At 42.3% G+C, this 21,128-nt stretch overlaps 1 protein-coding gene across 1 annotated transcript in view; it reads right to left on the bottom strand.

Moving 5' to 3' along the window:
* The window catches only part of LOC139422307 (voltage-dependent calcium channel gamma-2 subunit), a 72,898-nt gene extending 54,825 nt beyond the window's left edge, over positions 1-18,073 (bottom strand). The window contains exon 1 of the mRNA XM_071173502.1: positions 17,848-18,073. Coding sequence (XP_071029603.1) covers positions 17,848-18,073 — 226 coding nt within the window. The remainder of the gene's footprint in view (positions 1-17,847) is intronic.
* Positions 18,074-21,128: the final 3,055 nt, after the last annotated feature.

Here is a 21,128-nt window from a genome sequence, read left to right as displayed (position 1 = left end):
TTGTTACGTTACAGCCTTGCTCTAAAATTTATTTTATAGTTTTTTTTCTCATCAATCTACACACAATACATCATAATGACAAAGAAAAAACAGGTTTTTGGCAAATGTTCGCAAATAAAAATGATATAAAAACAGAAATATCACATTTACATAAGTATTCAGACATTTACTCAGTACTTTGTTTAAGCACCTTTGGCAGCAATTATAGCCTCGAGTCTTCTTGGGTATGACGCTACAAGCTTGGCACACCTGTATTTGGGAAGTTCCTCCCATTCTTCTCTGCAGATCCTCTCAAGCTCTTTCAAATTGGATGGGGAGCATTGCTGCACAACTATTTTCAGGTCTCTCCAGAGATGTTGGATCAGGTTCAAGTCCGGGCTCTGGCTGGGCCACTTAAGGACATTCCGAGACTTGTCCTGATGCCACTCCTGTGTTCTATTGGCTGTGTGCTTAGGGTCGTTGTCCTGTTGGAAGGTGAGCCTCCACCCCAGTCTGAGGTCCTGAGCACTCTGGAGCAGGTTTTCATCAAGGATCTCTCTTTCACTCGATCCTGACTACTCTCCCAGTCCCTGTCGCAGAAAAACATCCCCACAGCATGATGCTGCCACCACCATGCTTCACAGTAGGGATGGCATTCAGGCCAAAGAGTTCAATCTTGGTTTCATCAGACCAGATAATCTTGTTTCTCGTGGTCTGAGAGTGCTCTAGGTGCCTTTTGGCAAACACCAAGCGGGCTGTCATGTGCCTTTTACTGAGGAGTGGCTTCCGTCTGGCCACTCTACCATAAAGGCCTGATTTGTGGAGTGCTGTAGAGATGGTTGTCCTTCTGAAAGGTTCTCCCATCTCCACAGCGGTACTCTGGAGCTCTGTCAGACTGACCTTCGGGCTCTAGGTCACATCCCTGACCAAGGCCCTTCTGCCCAGAGTGCTCAGTTTGGCTGGCGGCCAGCTCTAGGAAGAGTCTTGGTGGTTCCAAACTTCTTCCATTTAAGAATGATGGAAGCCACTGTGTTCTTGGGCACGTTCAATGCTGCAGAAATGTTTTGGTACCCTTCCCCAGATCTGTGCCTTGACACAATCCTGTCACGGAGCTCTAAGGACAATTCCTTTGACCTCATGGCTATGTTTTTGCTCTGACGTGCACTGTCAACTGTGGGACCTTATATAGACAGATGTGTGCCTTTCCAATTCATGTTCAATCATTTGAATTTACCACAGGTGGACTCCAATCAAGTTGTAGGAACATCTCAAGGATGATCAATGGAAACAGGATGCACCTGAGCTCAATTTCGAGTCTTATAGAAAAGGGTCCGAATACTTATTTAAATCAGGTATTTCTGTTTTAATTGTTTTATAAATAGCCTAAATAGCCCCCCCCCAAAAAAAAAAAACTGTTCTCACTTTGTCATTATGGGGTATTGTGTGTAGATTGATGAGGAATTTCAAGATTTTAGAAAAAGGCTGTAACGTAACAAAATGTGAAAAAAGCCAAGGGATCTGAACACTTCCCGAATGCACTGTATATGGAATTGTTTTAAGAAGGTCATACCAAGGATCATTTAGCTATTTGATTTTAAGACCCCTTGAAGTATAGAAAAATCAATATACAGTATATAATAATGTATTTGATAAAAAATGTCATTTGGCCTTACTGCTATTAGCCCATACAAATGCATTGAATAACAGATTCACTACATGGAACAACAGATAATCCCCCCCAAAAAATCTAAATGCAGTTTGTTCTGAAGTGTCTGTTTTATCTGAGAGATATAAGAAATATAATGACCATCATTTTTGTATTTTTTTTTTTACATATATTTAACCCCTTATTTTTGGCAGCAAACAGTCTCCATATACAGTATACTGTTCTTCCATTAATGTTTCCAACCGATACCGGGGGCCTTGTGAGGCCTGTGGGCGTCCTAGAGCAAAACAACCAACATGTATGTGTTTGTGAGAGTCTCACCTTTCCACTGTAGACACATATGACAATGGCTAACTTGGTTACAGGGTTGCCATAGGATGTCATTCCTACACAGATATAGTGAGCCAGTGAAATATTCAGTCAATTGTATAAGTGATACTGACATTGTCAGTAGCAGACACTGAGGCCGACAGTAATACAGTGTTGTGTTCTGAGCCTTGGTCTGCCATCTGCCGCGGAGCTCTCCAACAGGTGGTATGAGGCGTACTGAGGGGAAACAAAATATAAAAGCCAGGCTCCTTACAGCCCATCATCGCAACTTAGCTTCATTTTGATACAATATGTTCAGTTTTGACTTGTGCAACCCCATGAGACCAGCAGGTCTGGGGTATGGTGGTTACAGCACCATGAGACCAGCAGGTCTGGGGTATGGTGGTTACATCACCATGAGACCAGCAGGTCTGGGGTATGGTGGTTACAGCACCATGAGACCAGCGGGTCTGGGGTATGGTGGTTACAGCAACATGAGACCAGCAGGTCTGGGGTATGGTGGTTACAGCACCATGAGACCAGCAGGTCTGGGGTATGGTGGTTACAGCACCATGAGACCAGCAGGTCTGGGGTATGGTGGTTACAGCAACATGAGACCAGCAGGTCTGGGGTATGGTGGTTACAGCACCATGAGACCAGCAGGTCTGGGGTATGGTGGTTACAGCAACATGAGACCAGCAGGTCTGGGGTATGGTGGTTACAGCAACATGAGACCAGCAGGTCTGGGGTATGGTGGTTACAGCACCATGAGACCAGCAGGTCTGGGGTATGGTGGTTACAGCACCATGAGACCAGCAGGTCTGGGGTATGGTGGTTACAGCAACATGAGACCAGCAGGTCTGGGGTATGGTGGTTACAGCACCATGAGACCAGCAGGTCTGGGGTATGGTGGTTACAGCAACATGAGACCAGCAGGTCTGGGGTATGGTGGTTACCTTTAGGCTGGTTCAAGCACAGGCTGCTGTATTTCTCCCTCTCTGTATGCATGTGTTTGTCAGGTATGCGTGTCAGTAAGAGTAGGTGTGCACACTAGCTGTGATAGAGAATAATTCCTTCCTGACCCTGGTTGTGAATGCGTGTGTTATGGCACAGGAGCAGTCCATGTGCATGCTGTTGTGAACTCATGAGAGACTCCTGTCCTGGAAAACGATCTGAGAGAGCAAAGAAAAGCCACGCTGCTCGCCATTAAAAATTCATACTGTTCCTTACTGCACACAGGCAATGAGCATACACACACACACACACACACACACACACACACACACACACACACACACACACACACACACACACACACACACACAAAGGAGTGGGACAGAAGGGGCTAAACGTGATGGGCTGGACAGGAAGTGTTGCATCATCTTCCTCTGTGATTTAGCAGAGCCTTATCCCCAGCTACATCGGTATGTAGCACCTTAATTTTGACACTTTCGACCTGATCTGGAGATTATCGTAGCATTGTCTTTCATCTTCAGGAAAATCAGATGCGTTGTCAGCATTGGCTAAGGCTGTGGCTGAGCTTCAGAGTCAGAACACATACATTATCCCTCCATAGACATGAATAATCGAGTGTCAGCCATACCTGGACACCAGGTTTACATCATTTCCTGTAGAGAACATATTCCATCATCAGCCTTCAGATTAACCCCCGACTCACTCCGTCACTGCTAAAGTTACAGTTCACAGGTAAGATTCATTCTGAAATAACATTGAGTGTAACTTACACAAAGTTTGTGTATGTTAAAATGGGATGGCTTTAATAATGTTTATCTGTTTAAAAATAAATATTTGGATTGCATAACTATAAATATATATATATCTTTTTTTGACCAATAATCAAATGTTCAGCAGTCTCCCTTTGACCTTGTCAACATCATTACTCCCACACAAGTCAGCCGGTGACATCACCACCTTCCATTTTTTTTCTTAGCTTGGAGCAGTTTCTGATGGTCTCATTTGACAGATAGAGTCTCATTACAAGTGTTTGTTTTCCCAACAGCACCATTTGCTGTGACAGTGGGGTCTGCCAGCTCTGTCGGCTACAGTAAAAACTCACTGGGGTGTAGTTAACAGGACCATCTGAACAGCCCCACATGCACACACATGCACTAACACACACACACACACACACACACACACACACACACACACACACACACACACACACACACACACACACACACACACACACACACACACACACACACACAGTCTTACACATGCAGTGGCCAGTCCCGTCTTTGGAGATTGACACACAGTCAGAGCTAAGTATCGCCTCTGCAGGCCCCCATACAAACATGGCCACCGACATCCCCTTAAAGGAGGTAAGGCACAGAATACCTTCAGTCAGTGTGCTGTGAGAAACATTTCCATTTGCCTTTGCAACCTCAAATGTTACTTGTCAATAATGTTGTCAAAATGTGACATTACTCTCTCTGACCCGGGTCGATAGACAATGAAAAAAGAAATGAGGGGCTCAGGTGAGTACAACAAAATCATGACTCTATCTGCCCTGCAGTCAGGACTCAACTCTTTAGCTGTGCAGAAATCCAATACCCTCAAAACTCTGTACATCTCATATTACAACTCTGTCTAGCTCCATTGTATTGTTATACCTAAAACACATTGATTGCAGAGTATATGAAACTGGAGTTACGCTATCTACAGTAAATATACCTGGACCAGGCAGGGAGTGGAGCTGTCAGCACCTTTCCCACTAGGTGCTAAGAGGGTTCTACAGAGGTGGGAATATCTCATTCTCCTCTCCACAGCAACACTGAGAGCCTGTTGTGCTAGGGCTGGAGTCGTAACCCCGTGAAGGACCGGGGCCTTGGTCTTACTGGATCCAGGTGCAGGTGCAGGCTCACCTCACACCCCATACAGTATGGCAGGGTGTTGGGGAGCAGACAGAACTCTACCCACTCCCACTCTCCGGGATGATGCAGTGTGTTTGGGCTCCGCGCTGACACAAAGCAAATACGGTGTAATAGATGGCAAATGAACTGCGCTGTGGACACCACCAATTAATCAAAAGGCAGATTGCTGTAGTTTCTCCTCACTATCGCAGGAAAAAGGAGTGGATCTCACCTCCTTAAAATGAATGGATTGTATCTGAGGTTAATTATTATTTACTATTGGGTCTCTTTAGGAGATTTCCACTGCTTAAGGAAATGGCCGCTGATGTGGAACCAAGGTAAGAGACTACTGTGTTGTTAGGAGCAGTGAACTATTTATTTGTGCCTGTAACCATGCAATATCCTGCCAGGATACATTCATTTATTTCAGTCTCATCTCACTGTTTCTGGTGCCAGCGCATCACATGTATTTTCATCAAGTTTGTGTACTATAACAGTCAACTGTAATCGGTACAATAACATCTATATTGGCAGCCAGAGTCTAGTGCCCCCTGTCCACTCAATAGTGTTACAGAGACTAGCCCAGGGTGTGACTGGCCCAGGGTGTGACTGGCACAGGGTATGACTGGCCTAGGGTGTGACTGGCACAGGGTATGACTGACACAGGGTATGACTATCCCAGGATATGATGACTGTCCCAGGGTATAATGACTGTCCCAGGGTATGACTGGCCCAGAGTATGACTGTCCCAGGGTATGACTGGCCCAGGGTATGTCTGGCCCAGCTGCCCAGCCCATATGCACTACTGATTTGTTCCCTGGCCATGCAGGATAAAGATAGACTCCCCCTCAACACAACTGACTGCAGCTAAAAATAACATGTGTAAATGAAGGCGAGAGCCACACACATACGCACACACACACACGCACACACACACACACACAAGTTTCAGTGACTGGAGAGGACTGATGTAATTATCATGTGGTGACCCGGACGCCGTCCTCTCTTTGACACGTGTCCTTTTTTTCTAATTTACGACTGGCCCTCTCGTTTAGTGGAGCAGGGGGACTCCTACATGCTGAGTGGGCAAGTGGGCAGGCAGGTGGGCAGGCAGGTGGGCAGGCAGGCAGGTAGGTGCGCAGGCAGGTGGGCAGGCAGGTGGGCAGGCAGGTAGGTGGGCCGGCAGGTGGGTGGGCAGGCAGGCGGGCAGGCAGGTGGGCAGGCAGGCAGGTGGGCAGGCAGGCGGGCAGGCAGGTGGGCGTGCAGGAGGGCGTTGTCATGACTTTGGCCTGGGGGGTAGGTTTATGACAGTCATAAATACCTCTTCCCCCCTTTTTCCTCTCTCTACCCTACTGAGGTTATCAGAAGGTGGGGGGAAATGAACTATATTCTGGTAATGCGACCAATTGAACATATGGTACTTAATGAATATGATGTCAGTTCGGTTGTCATCTGAGACATTCTCATCAATGATCAGATGACATAAACTCTACAGTGAATTAAGAGGACGATAAATATTGACTGCTACTGATGTAAAATATTACTAGGTCTTTAAGAGTTTATTCGGAAGATAACAGCTCTATAAATATTATTTTGTGGTGCCCGACTCTCTAGTTAATTACATTTACATGATTAGCTCAATCAGGTCAAATTATTTTATGGAATAGCATGTCATATCACTTAATCCGGCATAGCCAAAGACACGACAACGGCTTTTATGGGACAGGGCTACCAAAGTTTACAGCACATCTCCCATCGATCAAAGCCATCAATGCCATTAATCATACCCTAATCAAATTCCTATGGCATCTCCCCCTCCATAGCCCATCACAAAACACGGGCACATAGAGGAGAAGAAGATGAGGATTATGCCGCTTCACACCACTGCCAAGCCAGGAGAGGCCTTCTCTGGCAGGTACAGTTAGCTAAGTGTGGGGGAGGTGAGATTCAGAATAGCATGGAGACTCCTACATACTACACACCTCCACTATACTGGAGCATAGAATGAGAATGAGAAAACCCGATAGGAAAGTGATATAGCATTCACTGTACTAAAGCATGTTATAACATCAGAAAGGAGGGGCTTAGTGATTGACCTACACATGACCAAAACACTGCAACAGCACATAAGACTGTACTGAACCATAATCACTCCCACTATTCACTCTCTCTCCAATAAGAGGAAACCCCAAGGCAATGGACAGTACATTATAAAGGAGTAGAACTACAGTACATGGCCATCTCCACAGTGGGACAATGACAGACAGACTGACACCACAGACACTGTACTACTGTAATGAAGGTGATTGAGTCTCACACAGCCCCATCTAGTAATGACTGTACTGTAATAATCAGGCCTTAGTGGCCAATAGAACGGACCAGTGTACAGACCAATAAAACAGTCCAGACCAGTAGTGTCTGTCTGCAGTCCCAGCAGAGCAGAGCTACTGTAGCCACAGCGGCAGACAGGTCAGAGCTAAATGAATCACATCTATCTATGGGCTCTGGGAGAGGTGACAGTGCAATAGAGCCCAGTCACTTAGATAGCAGCTGAGAGGAGGGATGTGACTGGGGCAGATGTCATTCCACAACCCTCCGAGTGTGGATAGCCAGTCCAATGAAACTCTAAGGAAGGGATTGTCCATGAACCCCTATTGCACCTATCTCAACAAGTGGTTGAAGACCAGACCACTCTGAATTGCCACGGATATAGTACTCTGTATTCAACTTGATATGGCCATCCAGTACACTGGTGTGCGTGGCTATGCTTGGGTTCCTTGATGGCGGATATGCGGGCATGTTATCCTGTTCATGCAGCTGGGTGTACAGTGGAGCTGTGTCATAATACAGCCTAATGCCACTTTAGGGTCAGGTCATTAGCCTGGGTGGGCCTGTGCCAGCCGGTGTAATCCTTATCTGATTGGACTATGAGACTAATCCTGCTCTGGAGCACTGGCACTGCCCAGCCCAACAATCTCTGCACTATCTCTCATTCTGTGTCTCTCTTTTACACACACACACACACAAACACACACACACACACACACACACACACACACACACACACACACACACACACATATACACCGGATATATACACATGCATGTACGCACACGCGGGTGTAAACATTCACACGCACACCCACACACACACAGACACACACACAAACGTGTACACACACACAAACAAGTGCTCAGGCTCAAACACACATACACATGAAGAAAACACTCGTAGATTACTCCCACCTGTTCAAAACGCTACACCCGCTTACTCATGTAGAAAACCATAAGATACAGTGCCTGTACACACACACGGGTATAGTCTCAAGGTGATTGACAGGAAGGAACCGAGGGAGGCCGCACAAACAAGTCCTGGAGTTTGGTCATTAATTTCCTCAACCATCCTACATCCATTTCCACAACTGAAAAACCAGGAAAGGGTACTAAGTGGGTGGATTTCAAGTTTTTTTCATGCAGAGAGTAGAGCTGGCCCCCATATATTTTCATTCATATGGCATCACAAAGTATTGGACTACTCTTCCAAGCGGCATCGAGGTAGCAAAGAAAGCACATGTATTCCCTCTATTGCTGATAGTCCTTCATGGGAAACGGCTCTGCCAGTGAACCCCGAGGCAGGGGGTGAATTATTGGTCTTACTGAAGAAAACCACTCATACAACAGGTGATACGGGGAAAGGTGGGGAAACACAGCCACCAAAGTAGCCCTCTTTTGTCAAAGGATTTTCCCATCTTCTTTTGCACCTCCTGCCCGCACCCCCCGTCCTCCTCCCTTCCTCCGTTTCTCCTCCTATAGCCGAGGCAGAGGGGGGCGCTGTAATGAAGATGAATGGGGCAGATTAGCTTGGAGCGAGGCGTGGCGGTGTGCTATACCTGGATGTGAGGAGAGGCGGCCGTGCCGACCGACGAGGATGCTCCGGTAGGAAGTCGCCCAGCCCAGACAGAATGGAGCAGTGTTCCCCCCTCCCTCTGGGGCTCAATCCATTAGCACCACACATGTTTACTGAATGCTTAACACACACAGAACATAGACCCAGACAAATCCCATTACCTCATCCCCTTTGTATGGCTCTGCCTTAGTATGACAATAATACACAGACTAGTTTGCACAGACTTCCAAAGCACAGGCCAGTATAACTGCCAGTATAGCTGCCAGTATAAATGCTAGTAAAACTGCTCGTATAACTGCCAGTATAACTGCTAGTATAACTGCCAGTATAACTGCTTGTATAACTGCCAGTATTCCTGCCAGCCGGTATAACTGCCAGTATAACTGCTAGTATAACTGCTTGTATAACTGCTAGTATAACTGGCAGTATAACTGCTAGTATAACAGCTAGTATAACTCCTAGTAAAACTGCGAGTATACTGCCAGTATAACTGGTAGTATAACTGCCAGTATAACTGCCAGTATGCCTGCTAGTATAACTGCTAGTATAACTGTCAGTATAACTGGTAGTATAACTGCCAGTATACCTGCTAGTATAACTGCCAGTATAACAGCTACTATAACTTCCAGTATTGCTGCTAGTATAACTGCCAGTATAACTGGTAGTATAACTGCCAGTATACCTGCCAGTATAACAGCTACTATAACTTCCAGTATTGCTGCTAGTATAACTGCCAGTATACCTGCCAGCCAGTATAACTGATAGTATAACTGCATGTATAACAGCTAGTATAACTGCCAGTATAACTGCTAGTATAACTGCTAGTATAACTGCCAGTATAACAGCTAGTATAACTGCCAGTATAACTGCTAGTATAACTGCTAGTATAACTGCTTGTATAACTGCTAGTATAACTGCTAGTATAACTGTTTGTATAACTGCTAGTATAACTGGTAGTATAACTGCCAGTATAACTGGTAGTATAACTGCTAGTATAACTGCTAGTATAACTGCTAGTATAACTGGTAGTATAACCGGTAGTATAACTGCCAGTATAACAGCTAGTATAACTGCCAGTATAACTGCTAGTATAACTGCTAGTATAACTGCTTGTATAACTGCTAGTATAACTGCTAGTATAACTGTTTGTATAACTGCTAGTATAACTGGTAGTATAACTGCCAGTATAACTGCTAGTATAACTGCCAGTATAACTGGTAATATAACTGCTAGTATAACTGCTAGTATAACTGCCAGTATAACTGCTAGCATAACTGGTAGTATAACTGCCAGTATAACTGCTAGTATAACTGGTAGTATAACTGGTAGTATAACTGCCAGTATAACTGCTAGTATAGCTGGTAGTATACCTGTCAGTATACCTGCTAGTATAACTGCTAGTATAACTGCCAGTATAACTGCTAGTATACCTGCCAGTATAACAGCTACTATAACTTCCAGTATTGCTGCTAGTATAACTGCCAGTATAACTGATAGTATAACTGCTTGTATAACAGCTAGTATAACTGCCAGTATAACTGCTAGTATAACTGCCAGTATAACAGCTAGTATAACTGCCAGTATAACTGCTAGTATAACTGCTAGTATAACTGCTTGTATAACTGCTAGTATAACTGCTAGTATAACTGCTTGTATGACTGCTAGTATAACTGGTAGTATAATTGCCAGTATAACTGGTAGTATAACTGCTAGTATAACTGCTAGTAAAAATGGTAGTATAACTGGTAGTATAACCGGTAGTATAACTGCCAGTATAACTGCCAGTATAACTGGTAATATAACTGCTAGTATAACTGCTAGTATAACTGTCAGTATAACTGCTAGCATAACTGCTAGTATAACTGCCAGTATAACTGCTAGTATAACTGGTAGTATAACTGCTAGTATAACTGCTAGTATAACTGGTAGTATAACTGCCAGTATAACTGCTAGTATAACTGCTAGTATAACTGGTAGTATACCTGCCAGTATACCTGCTAGTATAACTGGTAGTATAACTGCTAGAATAACTGCCAGTATAACTGCTAGTATAACTGCTAGTATAACTGCTAGTATAACTGCCAGTATAACTGCTAGCATAACTGGTAGTATAACTGCCAGTATAACTGCTAGTATAACTGCCAGTATAACTGGTAGTATAACTGGTAGTATAACTGCCAGTATAACTGCTAGTATAACTGCTAGTATACCTGCCAGTATACCTGCTAGTATACCTGCTAGTATACCTGGTAGTATAACTGCCAGTATACCTGCTAGTATAACTGCCAGTATAACAGCTACTATAACTTCCAGTATTGCTGCTAGCATAACTGCCAGTATAACTGGTAGTATAACTGCCAGTATACCTGCCAGTATAACAGCTACTATAACTTCCAGTATTGCTGCTAGTATAACTGCCAGTATACCTGCCAGCCAGTATAACTGATAGTATAACTGCCTGTATAACAGCTAGTATAACTGCCAGTATAACTGCTAGTATAACTGCCAGTATAACAGCTAGTATAACTGCCAGTATAACTGCTAGTATAACTGCTAGTATAACTGCTTGTATAACTGCTAGTATAACTGCTAGTATAACTGCCAGTATAACTGCTAACATAACTGGTAGTATAACTGCCAGTATAACTGCTAGTATAACTGGTAGTATAACTGCCAGTATAACTGGTAGTATAACTGGTAGTATACCTGCCAGTATACCTGCTAGTATAACTGGTAGTATAACTGGTAGTATAACTGTTAGTATAACTGCTAGTATAACTACTAGAATAACTGGTAGTATAACTGCCAGTATAACTGCTAGTATAACTGCCTGTATAACAGCTAGTATAACTGCTAGTATAACTGCTAGTATAACTGCCAGTATAACTGCTAGTATAACTGCCAGAATAACTGCTAGTATAACTGCTAGTATAACTGGTAGTATAACTGATAGTATAACTGGTAGTATAACTGATAGTATAACTGCCAGTATAACTGCTAGTATAACTGCTAGTATAACTGCCAGTATGACTGCCAGTATAACTGCTAGTATAACTGCCAGTATAACTGCCAGTATAACTGCTAGTATAACTGCCAGTATAACTGCTAGTATAACTGCTAGTATAACTGCCAGTATAACAGCTAGTATAACTGACAGTATAACTGCCAGTATAACTGCTAGTATAACTGCTAGTATAACTGCCTGTATAACAGCTAGTATAAATGCTAGTATAACTGCTAGTATAACTGCCAGTATAACTGCTAGTATAACTGCCAGTATAACTGCTAGTATAACTGCTAGTATAACTGCTAGTATATCTGCCAGTATACCTGCTAGTATAACTGGTAGTATAACTGGTAGTATAACTGCCAGTATACCTGGTAGTATAACTGCCAGTATACCTGATAGTATAACTGCCAGTATAACAGCTACTATAACTTCCAGTATTGCTGCTAGCATAACTGCCAGTATAACTGGTAGTATAACTGCCAGTATACCTGCCAGTATAACAGCTACTATAACTTCCAGTATTGCTGCTAGTATAACTGCCAGTATACCTGCCAGCCAGTATAACTGATAGTATAACTGCCTGTATAACAGCTAGTATAACTGCCAGTATAACTGCTAGTATAACAGCCAGTATAACAGCTAGTATAACTGCCAGTATAACTGCTAGTATAACTGCTAGTATAACTGCTTGTATAACTGCTAGTATAACTGCTAGTATAACTGCTTGTATAACTGCCAGTATAACTGGTAGTATAACTGCTAGTATAACTGCCAGTATAACTGATAGTATAACTGCCAGTATAACTGCTAGTATAACTGCCAGTATAACTGCTAGTATAACTGCTAACATAACTGCTAGTATAACTGCCAGTATAACTGCTAGTATAACTGGTAGTATAACTGCCAGTATAACTGGTAGTATCACTGCCAGTATAACTGCTAGTATAACTGCTAGTATAACTGCTAGTATAACTGCTAATATAACTGGTAGTATAACTGCCAGTATAACTGATAGTATAACTGCCAGTATAACTGCTAGTATAACTGCTAGTATAACTGCTAGTATAACTGCCAGTATAACTGCTAGTATAACTGCTAACATAACTGGTAGTATAACTGCCAGTATAACTGCTAGTATAACTGCCAGTATAACAGCTAGTATAACTGCTAACATAACTGGTAGTATAACTGCCAGTATAACTGCTAGTATAACTGGTAGTATAACTGCCAGTATAACTGCCAGTATAACTGCTAGTATAACTGCTAGTATAACTGCTAGTATAACTGCCAGTATAACTGCTAGTATAACTGCTAACATAACTGGTAGTATAACTGCCAGTATAACTGCTAGTATAACTGGTAGTATAACTGCCAGTATAATTGGTAGTATAACTGGTAGTATAACTGGTAGTATAACTGTTAGTATAACTGCTAGTATAACTGCTTGTATAACTGCTAGTATAACTGCTAGTATAACTGTTTGTATAACTGCTAGTATAACTGGTAGTATAACTGCCAGTATAACTGCTAGTATAACTGCTAGTATAACTGCTAGTATAACTGCTAGTATAACTGCTAGTATAACTGCCTGTATAACAGCTAGTATAACTGCTAGTATAACTGCTAGTATAACTGCCAGTATAACAGCTAGTATAACTGCCAGTATAACTGCTAGTATAACTGCTAGTATAACTGGTAGTATAACTGATAGTATAACTGGTAGTATAACTGATAGTATAACTGCCAGTATAACTGCTAGTATAACTGCTAGTATAACTGCTAGTATAACTGCCAGTATAACTGCCAGTATAACTGCTAGTATAACTGCCAGTATAACTGCCAGTATAACTGCTAGTATAACTGCCAGTATAACTGCTAGTATAACTGCTAGTATAACTGCTAGTATAACTGTTAGTATAACTGATAGTATAACTGGTAGTATACCTGCCAGTATACCTGCTAGTATAACTGGTAGTATAACTGGTAGTATAACTGTTAGTATAACTGCTAGTATAACTGCTTGTATAACTGCTAGTATAACTGCTAGTATAACTGTTTGTATAACTGCTAGTATAACTGGTAGTATAACTGCCAGTATAACTGGTAGTATAACTGCTAGTATAACTGCTAGTATAACTGCTAGTATAACTGCTAGTATAACTGCCTGTATAACAGCTAGTATAACTGCTAGTATAACTGCTAGTATAACTGCCAGTATAACAGCTAGTATAACTGCCAGTATAACTGCTAGTATAACTGCTAGTATAACTGGTAGTATAACTGATAGTATAACTGGTAGTATAACTGATAGTATAACTGCCAGTATAACTGCTAGTATAACTGCTAGTATAACTGCTAGTATAACTGCCAGTATAACTGCCAGTATAACTGCTAGTATAACTGCCAGTATAACTGCCAGTATAACTGCTAGTATAACTGCCAGTATAACTGCTAGTATAACTGCTAGTATAACTGCTAGTATAACTGTTAGTATAACTGATAGTATAACTGGTAGTATAACTGATAGTATAGCTGCCAGTATAACTGCTAGTATAACTGCTAGTATAACTGCTAGTATAACTGCCAGTATAACTGCTAGTATAACTGCCAGTATAACTGCCAGTATAACTGCTAGTATAACTGCCAGTATAACTGCTAGTATAACTGCTAGTATAACTGCCAGTATAACAGCTAGTATAACTGACAGTATAACAGCTAGTATAACTGACAGTATGACAGCTAGTATAACTGCCAGTATAACAGCTAGTATAACTTCTAGTATAACTGATAGTTTAACTGCAAGTATAATTGCTAGTATAACTGGGTGCTAGTGTATTATTAGGATGACTATTACAATAGAGCCTCCAAAGGATTTAACTCTGTTTAAAATGTAGTCTTGGAAATGTATTTCTCACTATAGAAGAGGAATTTAGTATTTCGTATTGTATTGGGATCCCTAATTACTCTTCCTCGGGTCCAAACAGGAAACAAAACAACAAATAAAATACCTAAAATTCATAATATAATATACATAATCCCCCTGTTGGTAGAGCATGGTTTGTGGGTTCGATTTCCTTGGGGACCCGTACGAAAATGTATGAACATATATGTACTGTAAGTCACTGTGGATAAGAGCGTCTGCTAACTGACTAACATGTAAATGTGAATAACATACTTAACACTACATAGTACTACATAACCTCCTGCCTCTACCTCAAGCTCTCACAAGGCCACCCACCTACATAATACAATATACTGTATAATACAGTGCACATTACAATACAAAACATATTAAAATGACTGCGTCTCATTTGATGTGAATGAGTGAAGCAAGCATAGAACTGTGATGTATGCTGAACTCTAATCTTTGACATTCCTCGTAATGGACTGTGTTACTCCTGTTAGATGTTGTTTGCCCAAATAGTAAGCCAGGGGCACATTGTTGCCAAATCTTGTGGAGGGATTTTTGCTGATAGCACACATCTTTTGGTTTCTCTGATGTCAGGACAATTGAATCAAATACTGCAACAGATCAAGGGACTCAACATTCATATGAACCAGCTCCAAGGGCAATGTGAGATTTCACAAATGAATTGCATGCTTTGGCAATGGCATATGCTATTGTACGACTGATAGCACAGGCAACTACTGAAAACAAGTGTAAATCTACAAAATCTATATAAACCATATTTTATGGAACCATCGAAGTGCTCCACTCTCTTTCCAGTGCTGGAGAGGGAAAAATACCTGAATGTTCACCGGAGGAGAGATCAGTGAGAAGTGTCTCTACCTTCAAACGCGCACGCACGCACGCACACACTCACACTCACACTCACACTCAGCCTGTATGGTTACTTTCTCATGGGTGAGGCTATGTATGGTATTACAGTGACTGGAGTGAGCAGTAGAATGGTATATGGTTGTGTGGGCATTCCCCTCTGTGATCAGTGGCTCTCCTCTCCAGGAGCTGATTAAACAAACACAACCCCTCGCCCACCTGGGCACACAACATGAGCTGTATGATTGGGCCAGAGCTGGGCTACAGCAAATCACTGTATGCATTGTCAGTTGTGATACAGACAGGATGCATCATCATCCATCGCAACAAGGCAGCTACCGATATATGAGACACAAGGTGTAGGATGATGATTCTCCATACAAAGTACCCACTTGATTTCAGCATTGGCATGAACCTCTTCATGCTGTAGTTACAGTATCCACCTGAGATGGCAGACAGAGCAGCACCACACCTGGTCTGTAGCAGGAGCTTCTTGTGGCTGAGCTGCTGCTTATACTCCACTGCAGCTGGATCCGGCTCTGCAGTTTACTTCCTATTTTTCAATATCACAGATTTCGGTATAAATTGTGCTAATTACCCACGAATAAATTTACCCGATTGCGTTTTTTTAAGCCCAATTTCCACAGCAGGAAGTCGTTTGGATTGGTATTCAAATGAATCTGACCTCGATGTGTAAATGCGATGGTGCCGTTCTCCGCTTCCTCCCCTCATCAAGGCCTGAGACCATTCATGAATCACAAATTACAAATCAGTGTTCATTTCCTGCGATTTGGATCACCAATTCAGAGGAGGGTGGCTGTTATCTTGCCACAAAAGAGAAGCTGCGGCATATGGGCTTTGTAATTGTAATTCACCTTGTGCCAAGTATAGGAGATTTTGGTCAGGTCTGGACTATGAACAACTGTCTGTTAATTACATAACAGCCTGACTAAGGCAAAGGCCAGTCATATCACAGCATCTGATTTTCTCCACCTTCACAGATAAGTGTGAATTTTCAACCAAGGTTAAAAACCTCTAGTCTTTGAAAACCTCTCCACAGCTGTAGTTAACCAGTGATGGGTCAAATTGTGACCTAAAATGGCTCTCCCACTGTATGTCCTGGCTAGCACAGGAGAACAGATGCAGAGAGCTCCTGGAAAGGGTAGCTGCAGGGTGTCAGACAGTCCTTGAACAAACCTTAAGATAGATGCTTAAGCCGCCCTGACAGATATGGCCAACGTCAGCCATCCTACCTTGGTCAAAATCACCCAGTAATGTCGATGAATAAATTAACATACAACAGTACTTTTATTGCCCAGGAAACTCTCTAAATAAAAATACATCACTGTAATTTCCAATTTTTTATACATTTTTGCCAATGTGAATTTAACATGCCAAAAAACACAACTTTATTCTGTGCAAACATACACATTTTGAAGAGTTCAAATCATCAGATCTTTACAGTTGAGTGGCACTGACATTATTTTCATCAACCACTTCCTGGGGCTGACTTCACCTCAGGCTGTTAGAGCAGAGATCTGACCTGAGACTGACTGCTTACTGCTTATCAAATGACAGAGGAGTGTGCAGAGAGACAGGAGGCCTGTGTGAATCTCTCTGCTAAGAAGATGTAACGCTGCGTAACCTCACAAGGTTACGCTCAAAGTCAGCATCTGACGTCTCCGCCAGAGCATGACAGGAAACAAGACCCCGCTGTGTGTCAAGTCAAGACGTGGGAGGTGGTCTTGAACCTGCGCTTCAGAGGTGACTGTGTTTGACAACTCAGAAAATACTAAGCACTGCCAGGTCAAAGGGTAAATGACAAGCACTGTTAAGGTACCCCATCAAACCGAGGTCAAATGTGGGGTCTGGATGGAAATAGACCTTTGACAGGAATGGCTGACTCTCTGTTGCTCTTGTGCACTGGTCATTATCATATGTTTTCACAATTAGAAATGTTTGAAGAATGGCATGGTCACTTGGTGCTGTTTTGAACAATACAATCGACTGGTGGCAAAGAATGTAGAAAAGTCATGTTTTGAAGGTGTTGCTTGGGGATTGTGTATAGGCCTAAGAGGTGTGAAATGGAGGGTTCTTACAGTAGTTCATTGGCCCAATTCTGTATTTGATACACTGTATGGGGCTTAAGATAAACCTGATCCACATGGCATATGTCAGTAGAAAAGCAAAGGAAGGGATACAAGTTATAACGTCAACGAGTGGGATAGGTTTTACTACATGTAGCTAAAGGTTAAAAGGTTCACTATGGCATACTGACATGGAGAAAATAAAGTGACTGCAAAACGCATGTGGCTCAATTACCTTCTAAGCAACACGTCCTCCACAATCCCGAATGGGTCATCACCTCTTCGTTCTTCTTGCTGGTCTCGTTATCGCTGACCGACTTTGACTTGCACGTGCCGCGCGAGTACAGCCAGTAGTCCGTGCCAACCGCGATGGTCATGAGACTGAAGGCGGCAAATGCGCCGACCGTGGTCAATAGCATCTGAACTCCGCGGTCAAACAGACCCATATTTCCGCATTCCATGAAAGGGGGACCCCCTTTCCTCTTGATATATAGGAAATAAATATTTGAAAATTTACGGGACCAAACCAAACTAAAAAAATGGGATATATTTGAACGAAAGGAGGGGGAAGGAGGTGGATGCGGTAGGAACCTTATGGTTGCGTTTGGTTGAGGACTGACTAAGAGAAATTGGGTTTCCTTTTAGGGTAGTTTGGGGAGGAGGACGCAGTGTCTCTCTCCCCAGATGGGTTCTTACTAAATGTTACCCCAAATATAAGAATTATGGACAAGGTAATGGCCTCTAAAATGGACTATAGCGTCAACTGTTATCCCTATGACTACAACTAGCCTACACTGGCAGTTGCAGCATAAACCTACTAATGTAAAGATAATATTATGTATATTATACAATCACCGTAAGTGATAGGTAGAGAGAGACTGTAATATAAATTGAAAAGGGGATAGCGTCAATCAAAATTCAGTAGGCTATTACGCTTTGAGACTAGCTTTTGTCTCGTGCTTTACAATGTAGCATTCAACACATGTAGATCGCTGGCAATGTGTTTCTTGATATGCAAGGTTTTGAAGATAAGTACTATTCTATGGACAGCACTGAATGAATATGAGCTGAAATGGATGAAGAAAAGAGGGTGGGGGTGGTGTTAGAGTAATGGTAGGCTTACAACAATCCTGCCTGGCAAGTCAAATCGTCTCTTAGATGCGAAATTAATGACAATTATTGTTGGCATATAATGCTGAATTTGTATATATTTTATGTTTAGTTATGTTTGAATAACACTATGTCAGTGCTATTATAGTCAAGATGGAAAAGCAAGGAGAGAAACAGGGACGGGAAATGAAGGACAGGGAAAATAAGAAAAGCAATTGTAAATAAATGGACGATTTAAGTCCAGTGGAAACAAATGAAAATAACCCTGGGGTCTATATTATATAAGAAAGTAAAATACTATAGGGATTGCATCAATTTGATATATCAACCATCAATGGAATGAAGAAATCATGCCCAATTAATTCATTCATTAATTAGTAAAGAAACCGATCAATCGGGTCGAAAACAAATTAAACAAGCGCTAGATTTCCTTTTTCCTAAAATTCTGATCCCCAGTTTCCATATGTAGCCCTTAGCTCTTTGAAGGTTTCCGCTGAAAATGGGGATTTGCGGTTGGAAAGGGTGCAGTCGACCATCCGGAGAGAGCGGGGTGCATCCAGCAAGGCAAACCGACCATTACTCGACATAGAGCCGGGAAGAGGGGAAAGAGGAGTTGGGGATGCCGCTGGAACTGATCCGTTTTAGTACCACTGTTAATACTGTAGTTACTTGGATATCCAAATGCACGGTTGTATCACACACAGAACCGGAACCAGAACCTTCCCACTTGCATAGCCCTTGCGCCATGTAAATCGAAAATAATCTGATAGAAAACTCAGTTGCAAATCAAAGCAAAAAACGACAGTATATGTTCCAATCCTTGTTCCTTCCGTTGTTCGTTCAGATGACAGCAGAGTTTTTCTTCTGAGGGTGTAGGAGTGTGTAGCTGGGCTAGAAAAATATTACACAACCGGAGGAAGAGACCGACAGCACGCCACGCCGACCCAACAGCACAGATCCACAGAGCCGTTGAGAGGGGTGCAAATTGGAGTCTGTATATTCTGGATGTCAGTGTCAGCGCTATGCATTTAATTGAGTTTTTCTCCTCTAAAACGATGGTTAATGTCAGTGTTTGAATGCTGATTGTAGTGCTGAAGATTATGAGTATATTTTCTTCCCACATTGACTGATGCTATACTCTGGCTTTAGTAGGCTACAGTGCTCGTCCACCGATGCTGGAAAGATAGCCTATTAAAGATTTTAATTCCATTTCTGGAGTGGAGGGTGGGGTGAGTAGGGGGTGCGGGGGTTTCGGGCTGGTTTTGTGTATGTGTGTGTGTGTTTGTGTGTGAGTGTGTGAAAAGAGGGGGTGGGGTTAGTTGGAACTGGTTGAAGGATTATGGAGGACTGTATTTTATATTAATGCATTAGTATTATAAACCCCGACGTGCTTTGGGTTATCGCCACCCCAGGTTTTTATGATAGTCTATTCATGGTGCCCATAATGTTCCTAAAAGAATCCCCCAAAATGATTTATTGGATTGAGCCTGAATTGCGTGACTCTACTATTTTTCATGCTCGCTTGGATTGGATTTTGGGTGCCAATTTCTCAGATTTTGGTTTCTCTCCATCTATTATAATTTGTTTAATTACCAAATAACATTTCCATATTTTGACGCTTTTGGACTCGCTTTTGGGCTGTTTTCAGACTTGGCTATTTTGATCCAAACAATCACAGTGTCATTTATAATTGCAAAGCAATCAGATTTATTAGCTCCTGCCACTGCCAGCAAAATATTTTCTCGGTCCTATACATGTAATTACTCCATGCACCTTTACTGCAATAACTCTGAATGGGGAACTATGCAGTAGGAAGCCAGAGAAACGTGCGCGGGTTGTCCGCCACTGCTCTTGAATGTGTGGTCCACTCTCAAAGTGCTGAAAGGACAGCTCTCTCCGCGCGCCGTAATCGTCGTTCAGTGTTCAGGAGCGTGTCTCCCCCTAGCTATCATGTGCCGTAACTGCAATTGAGCTTTTCATTCCAACAGCAAAAGAAAGAACTACGGAAATACAGAGAGGACATATGAATAAAAAAAATATTCCCTCCTATTGTGAAGATATTTTCTTGTGATCATGAAATATCAGACGTTGTTTTGTCGAGTTCACAAGGTCATTTTTTAGTGATCATTACATAACAAACGTTGTTCTGTCGAGTTAACGAGATGAACTCTATACATAGGAGTGGATGTATTGATGATAGCTTGACAATATGGCTAAGGCAGAGCCAAGGGTGGATCAATGCATCCATTTTTATATTGATAAGGGATTAACCCAGGCAGAAATAGCATTTTGTCTGGCTGTTATATATTGCTTCCAGTTTTGGCTCCAGTACAACCCCATTTTAAAGATGTAAAAGTGATGTTGCACTACTGTTTTAAATTGAATGTTGAGTGTTTACAGCAAGAA

This window comes from Oncorhynchus clarkii, chromosome 12 (genome assembly GCF_045791955.1).
Source record: "Oncorhynchus clarkii lewisi isolate Uvic-CL-2024 chromosome 12, UVic_Ocla_1.0, whole genome shotgun sequence".
NCBI classification, from domain to species: Eukaryota; Metazoa; Chordata; class Actinopteri; order Salmoniformes; family Salmonidae; genus Oncorhynchus; species Oncorhynchus clarkii.
Note: the sequence above shows the minus strand (reverse complement) of the source record. Positions and strands in the feature narration are given on the sequence as shown.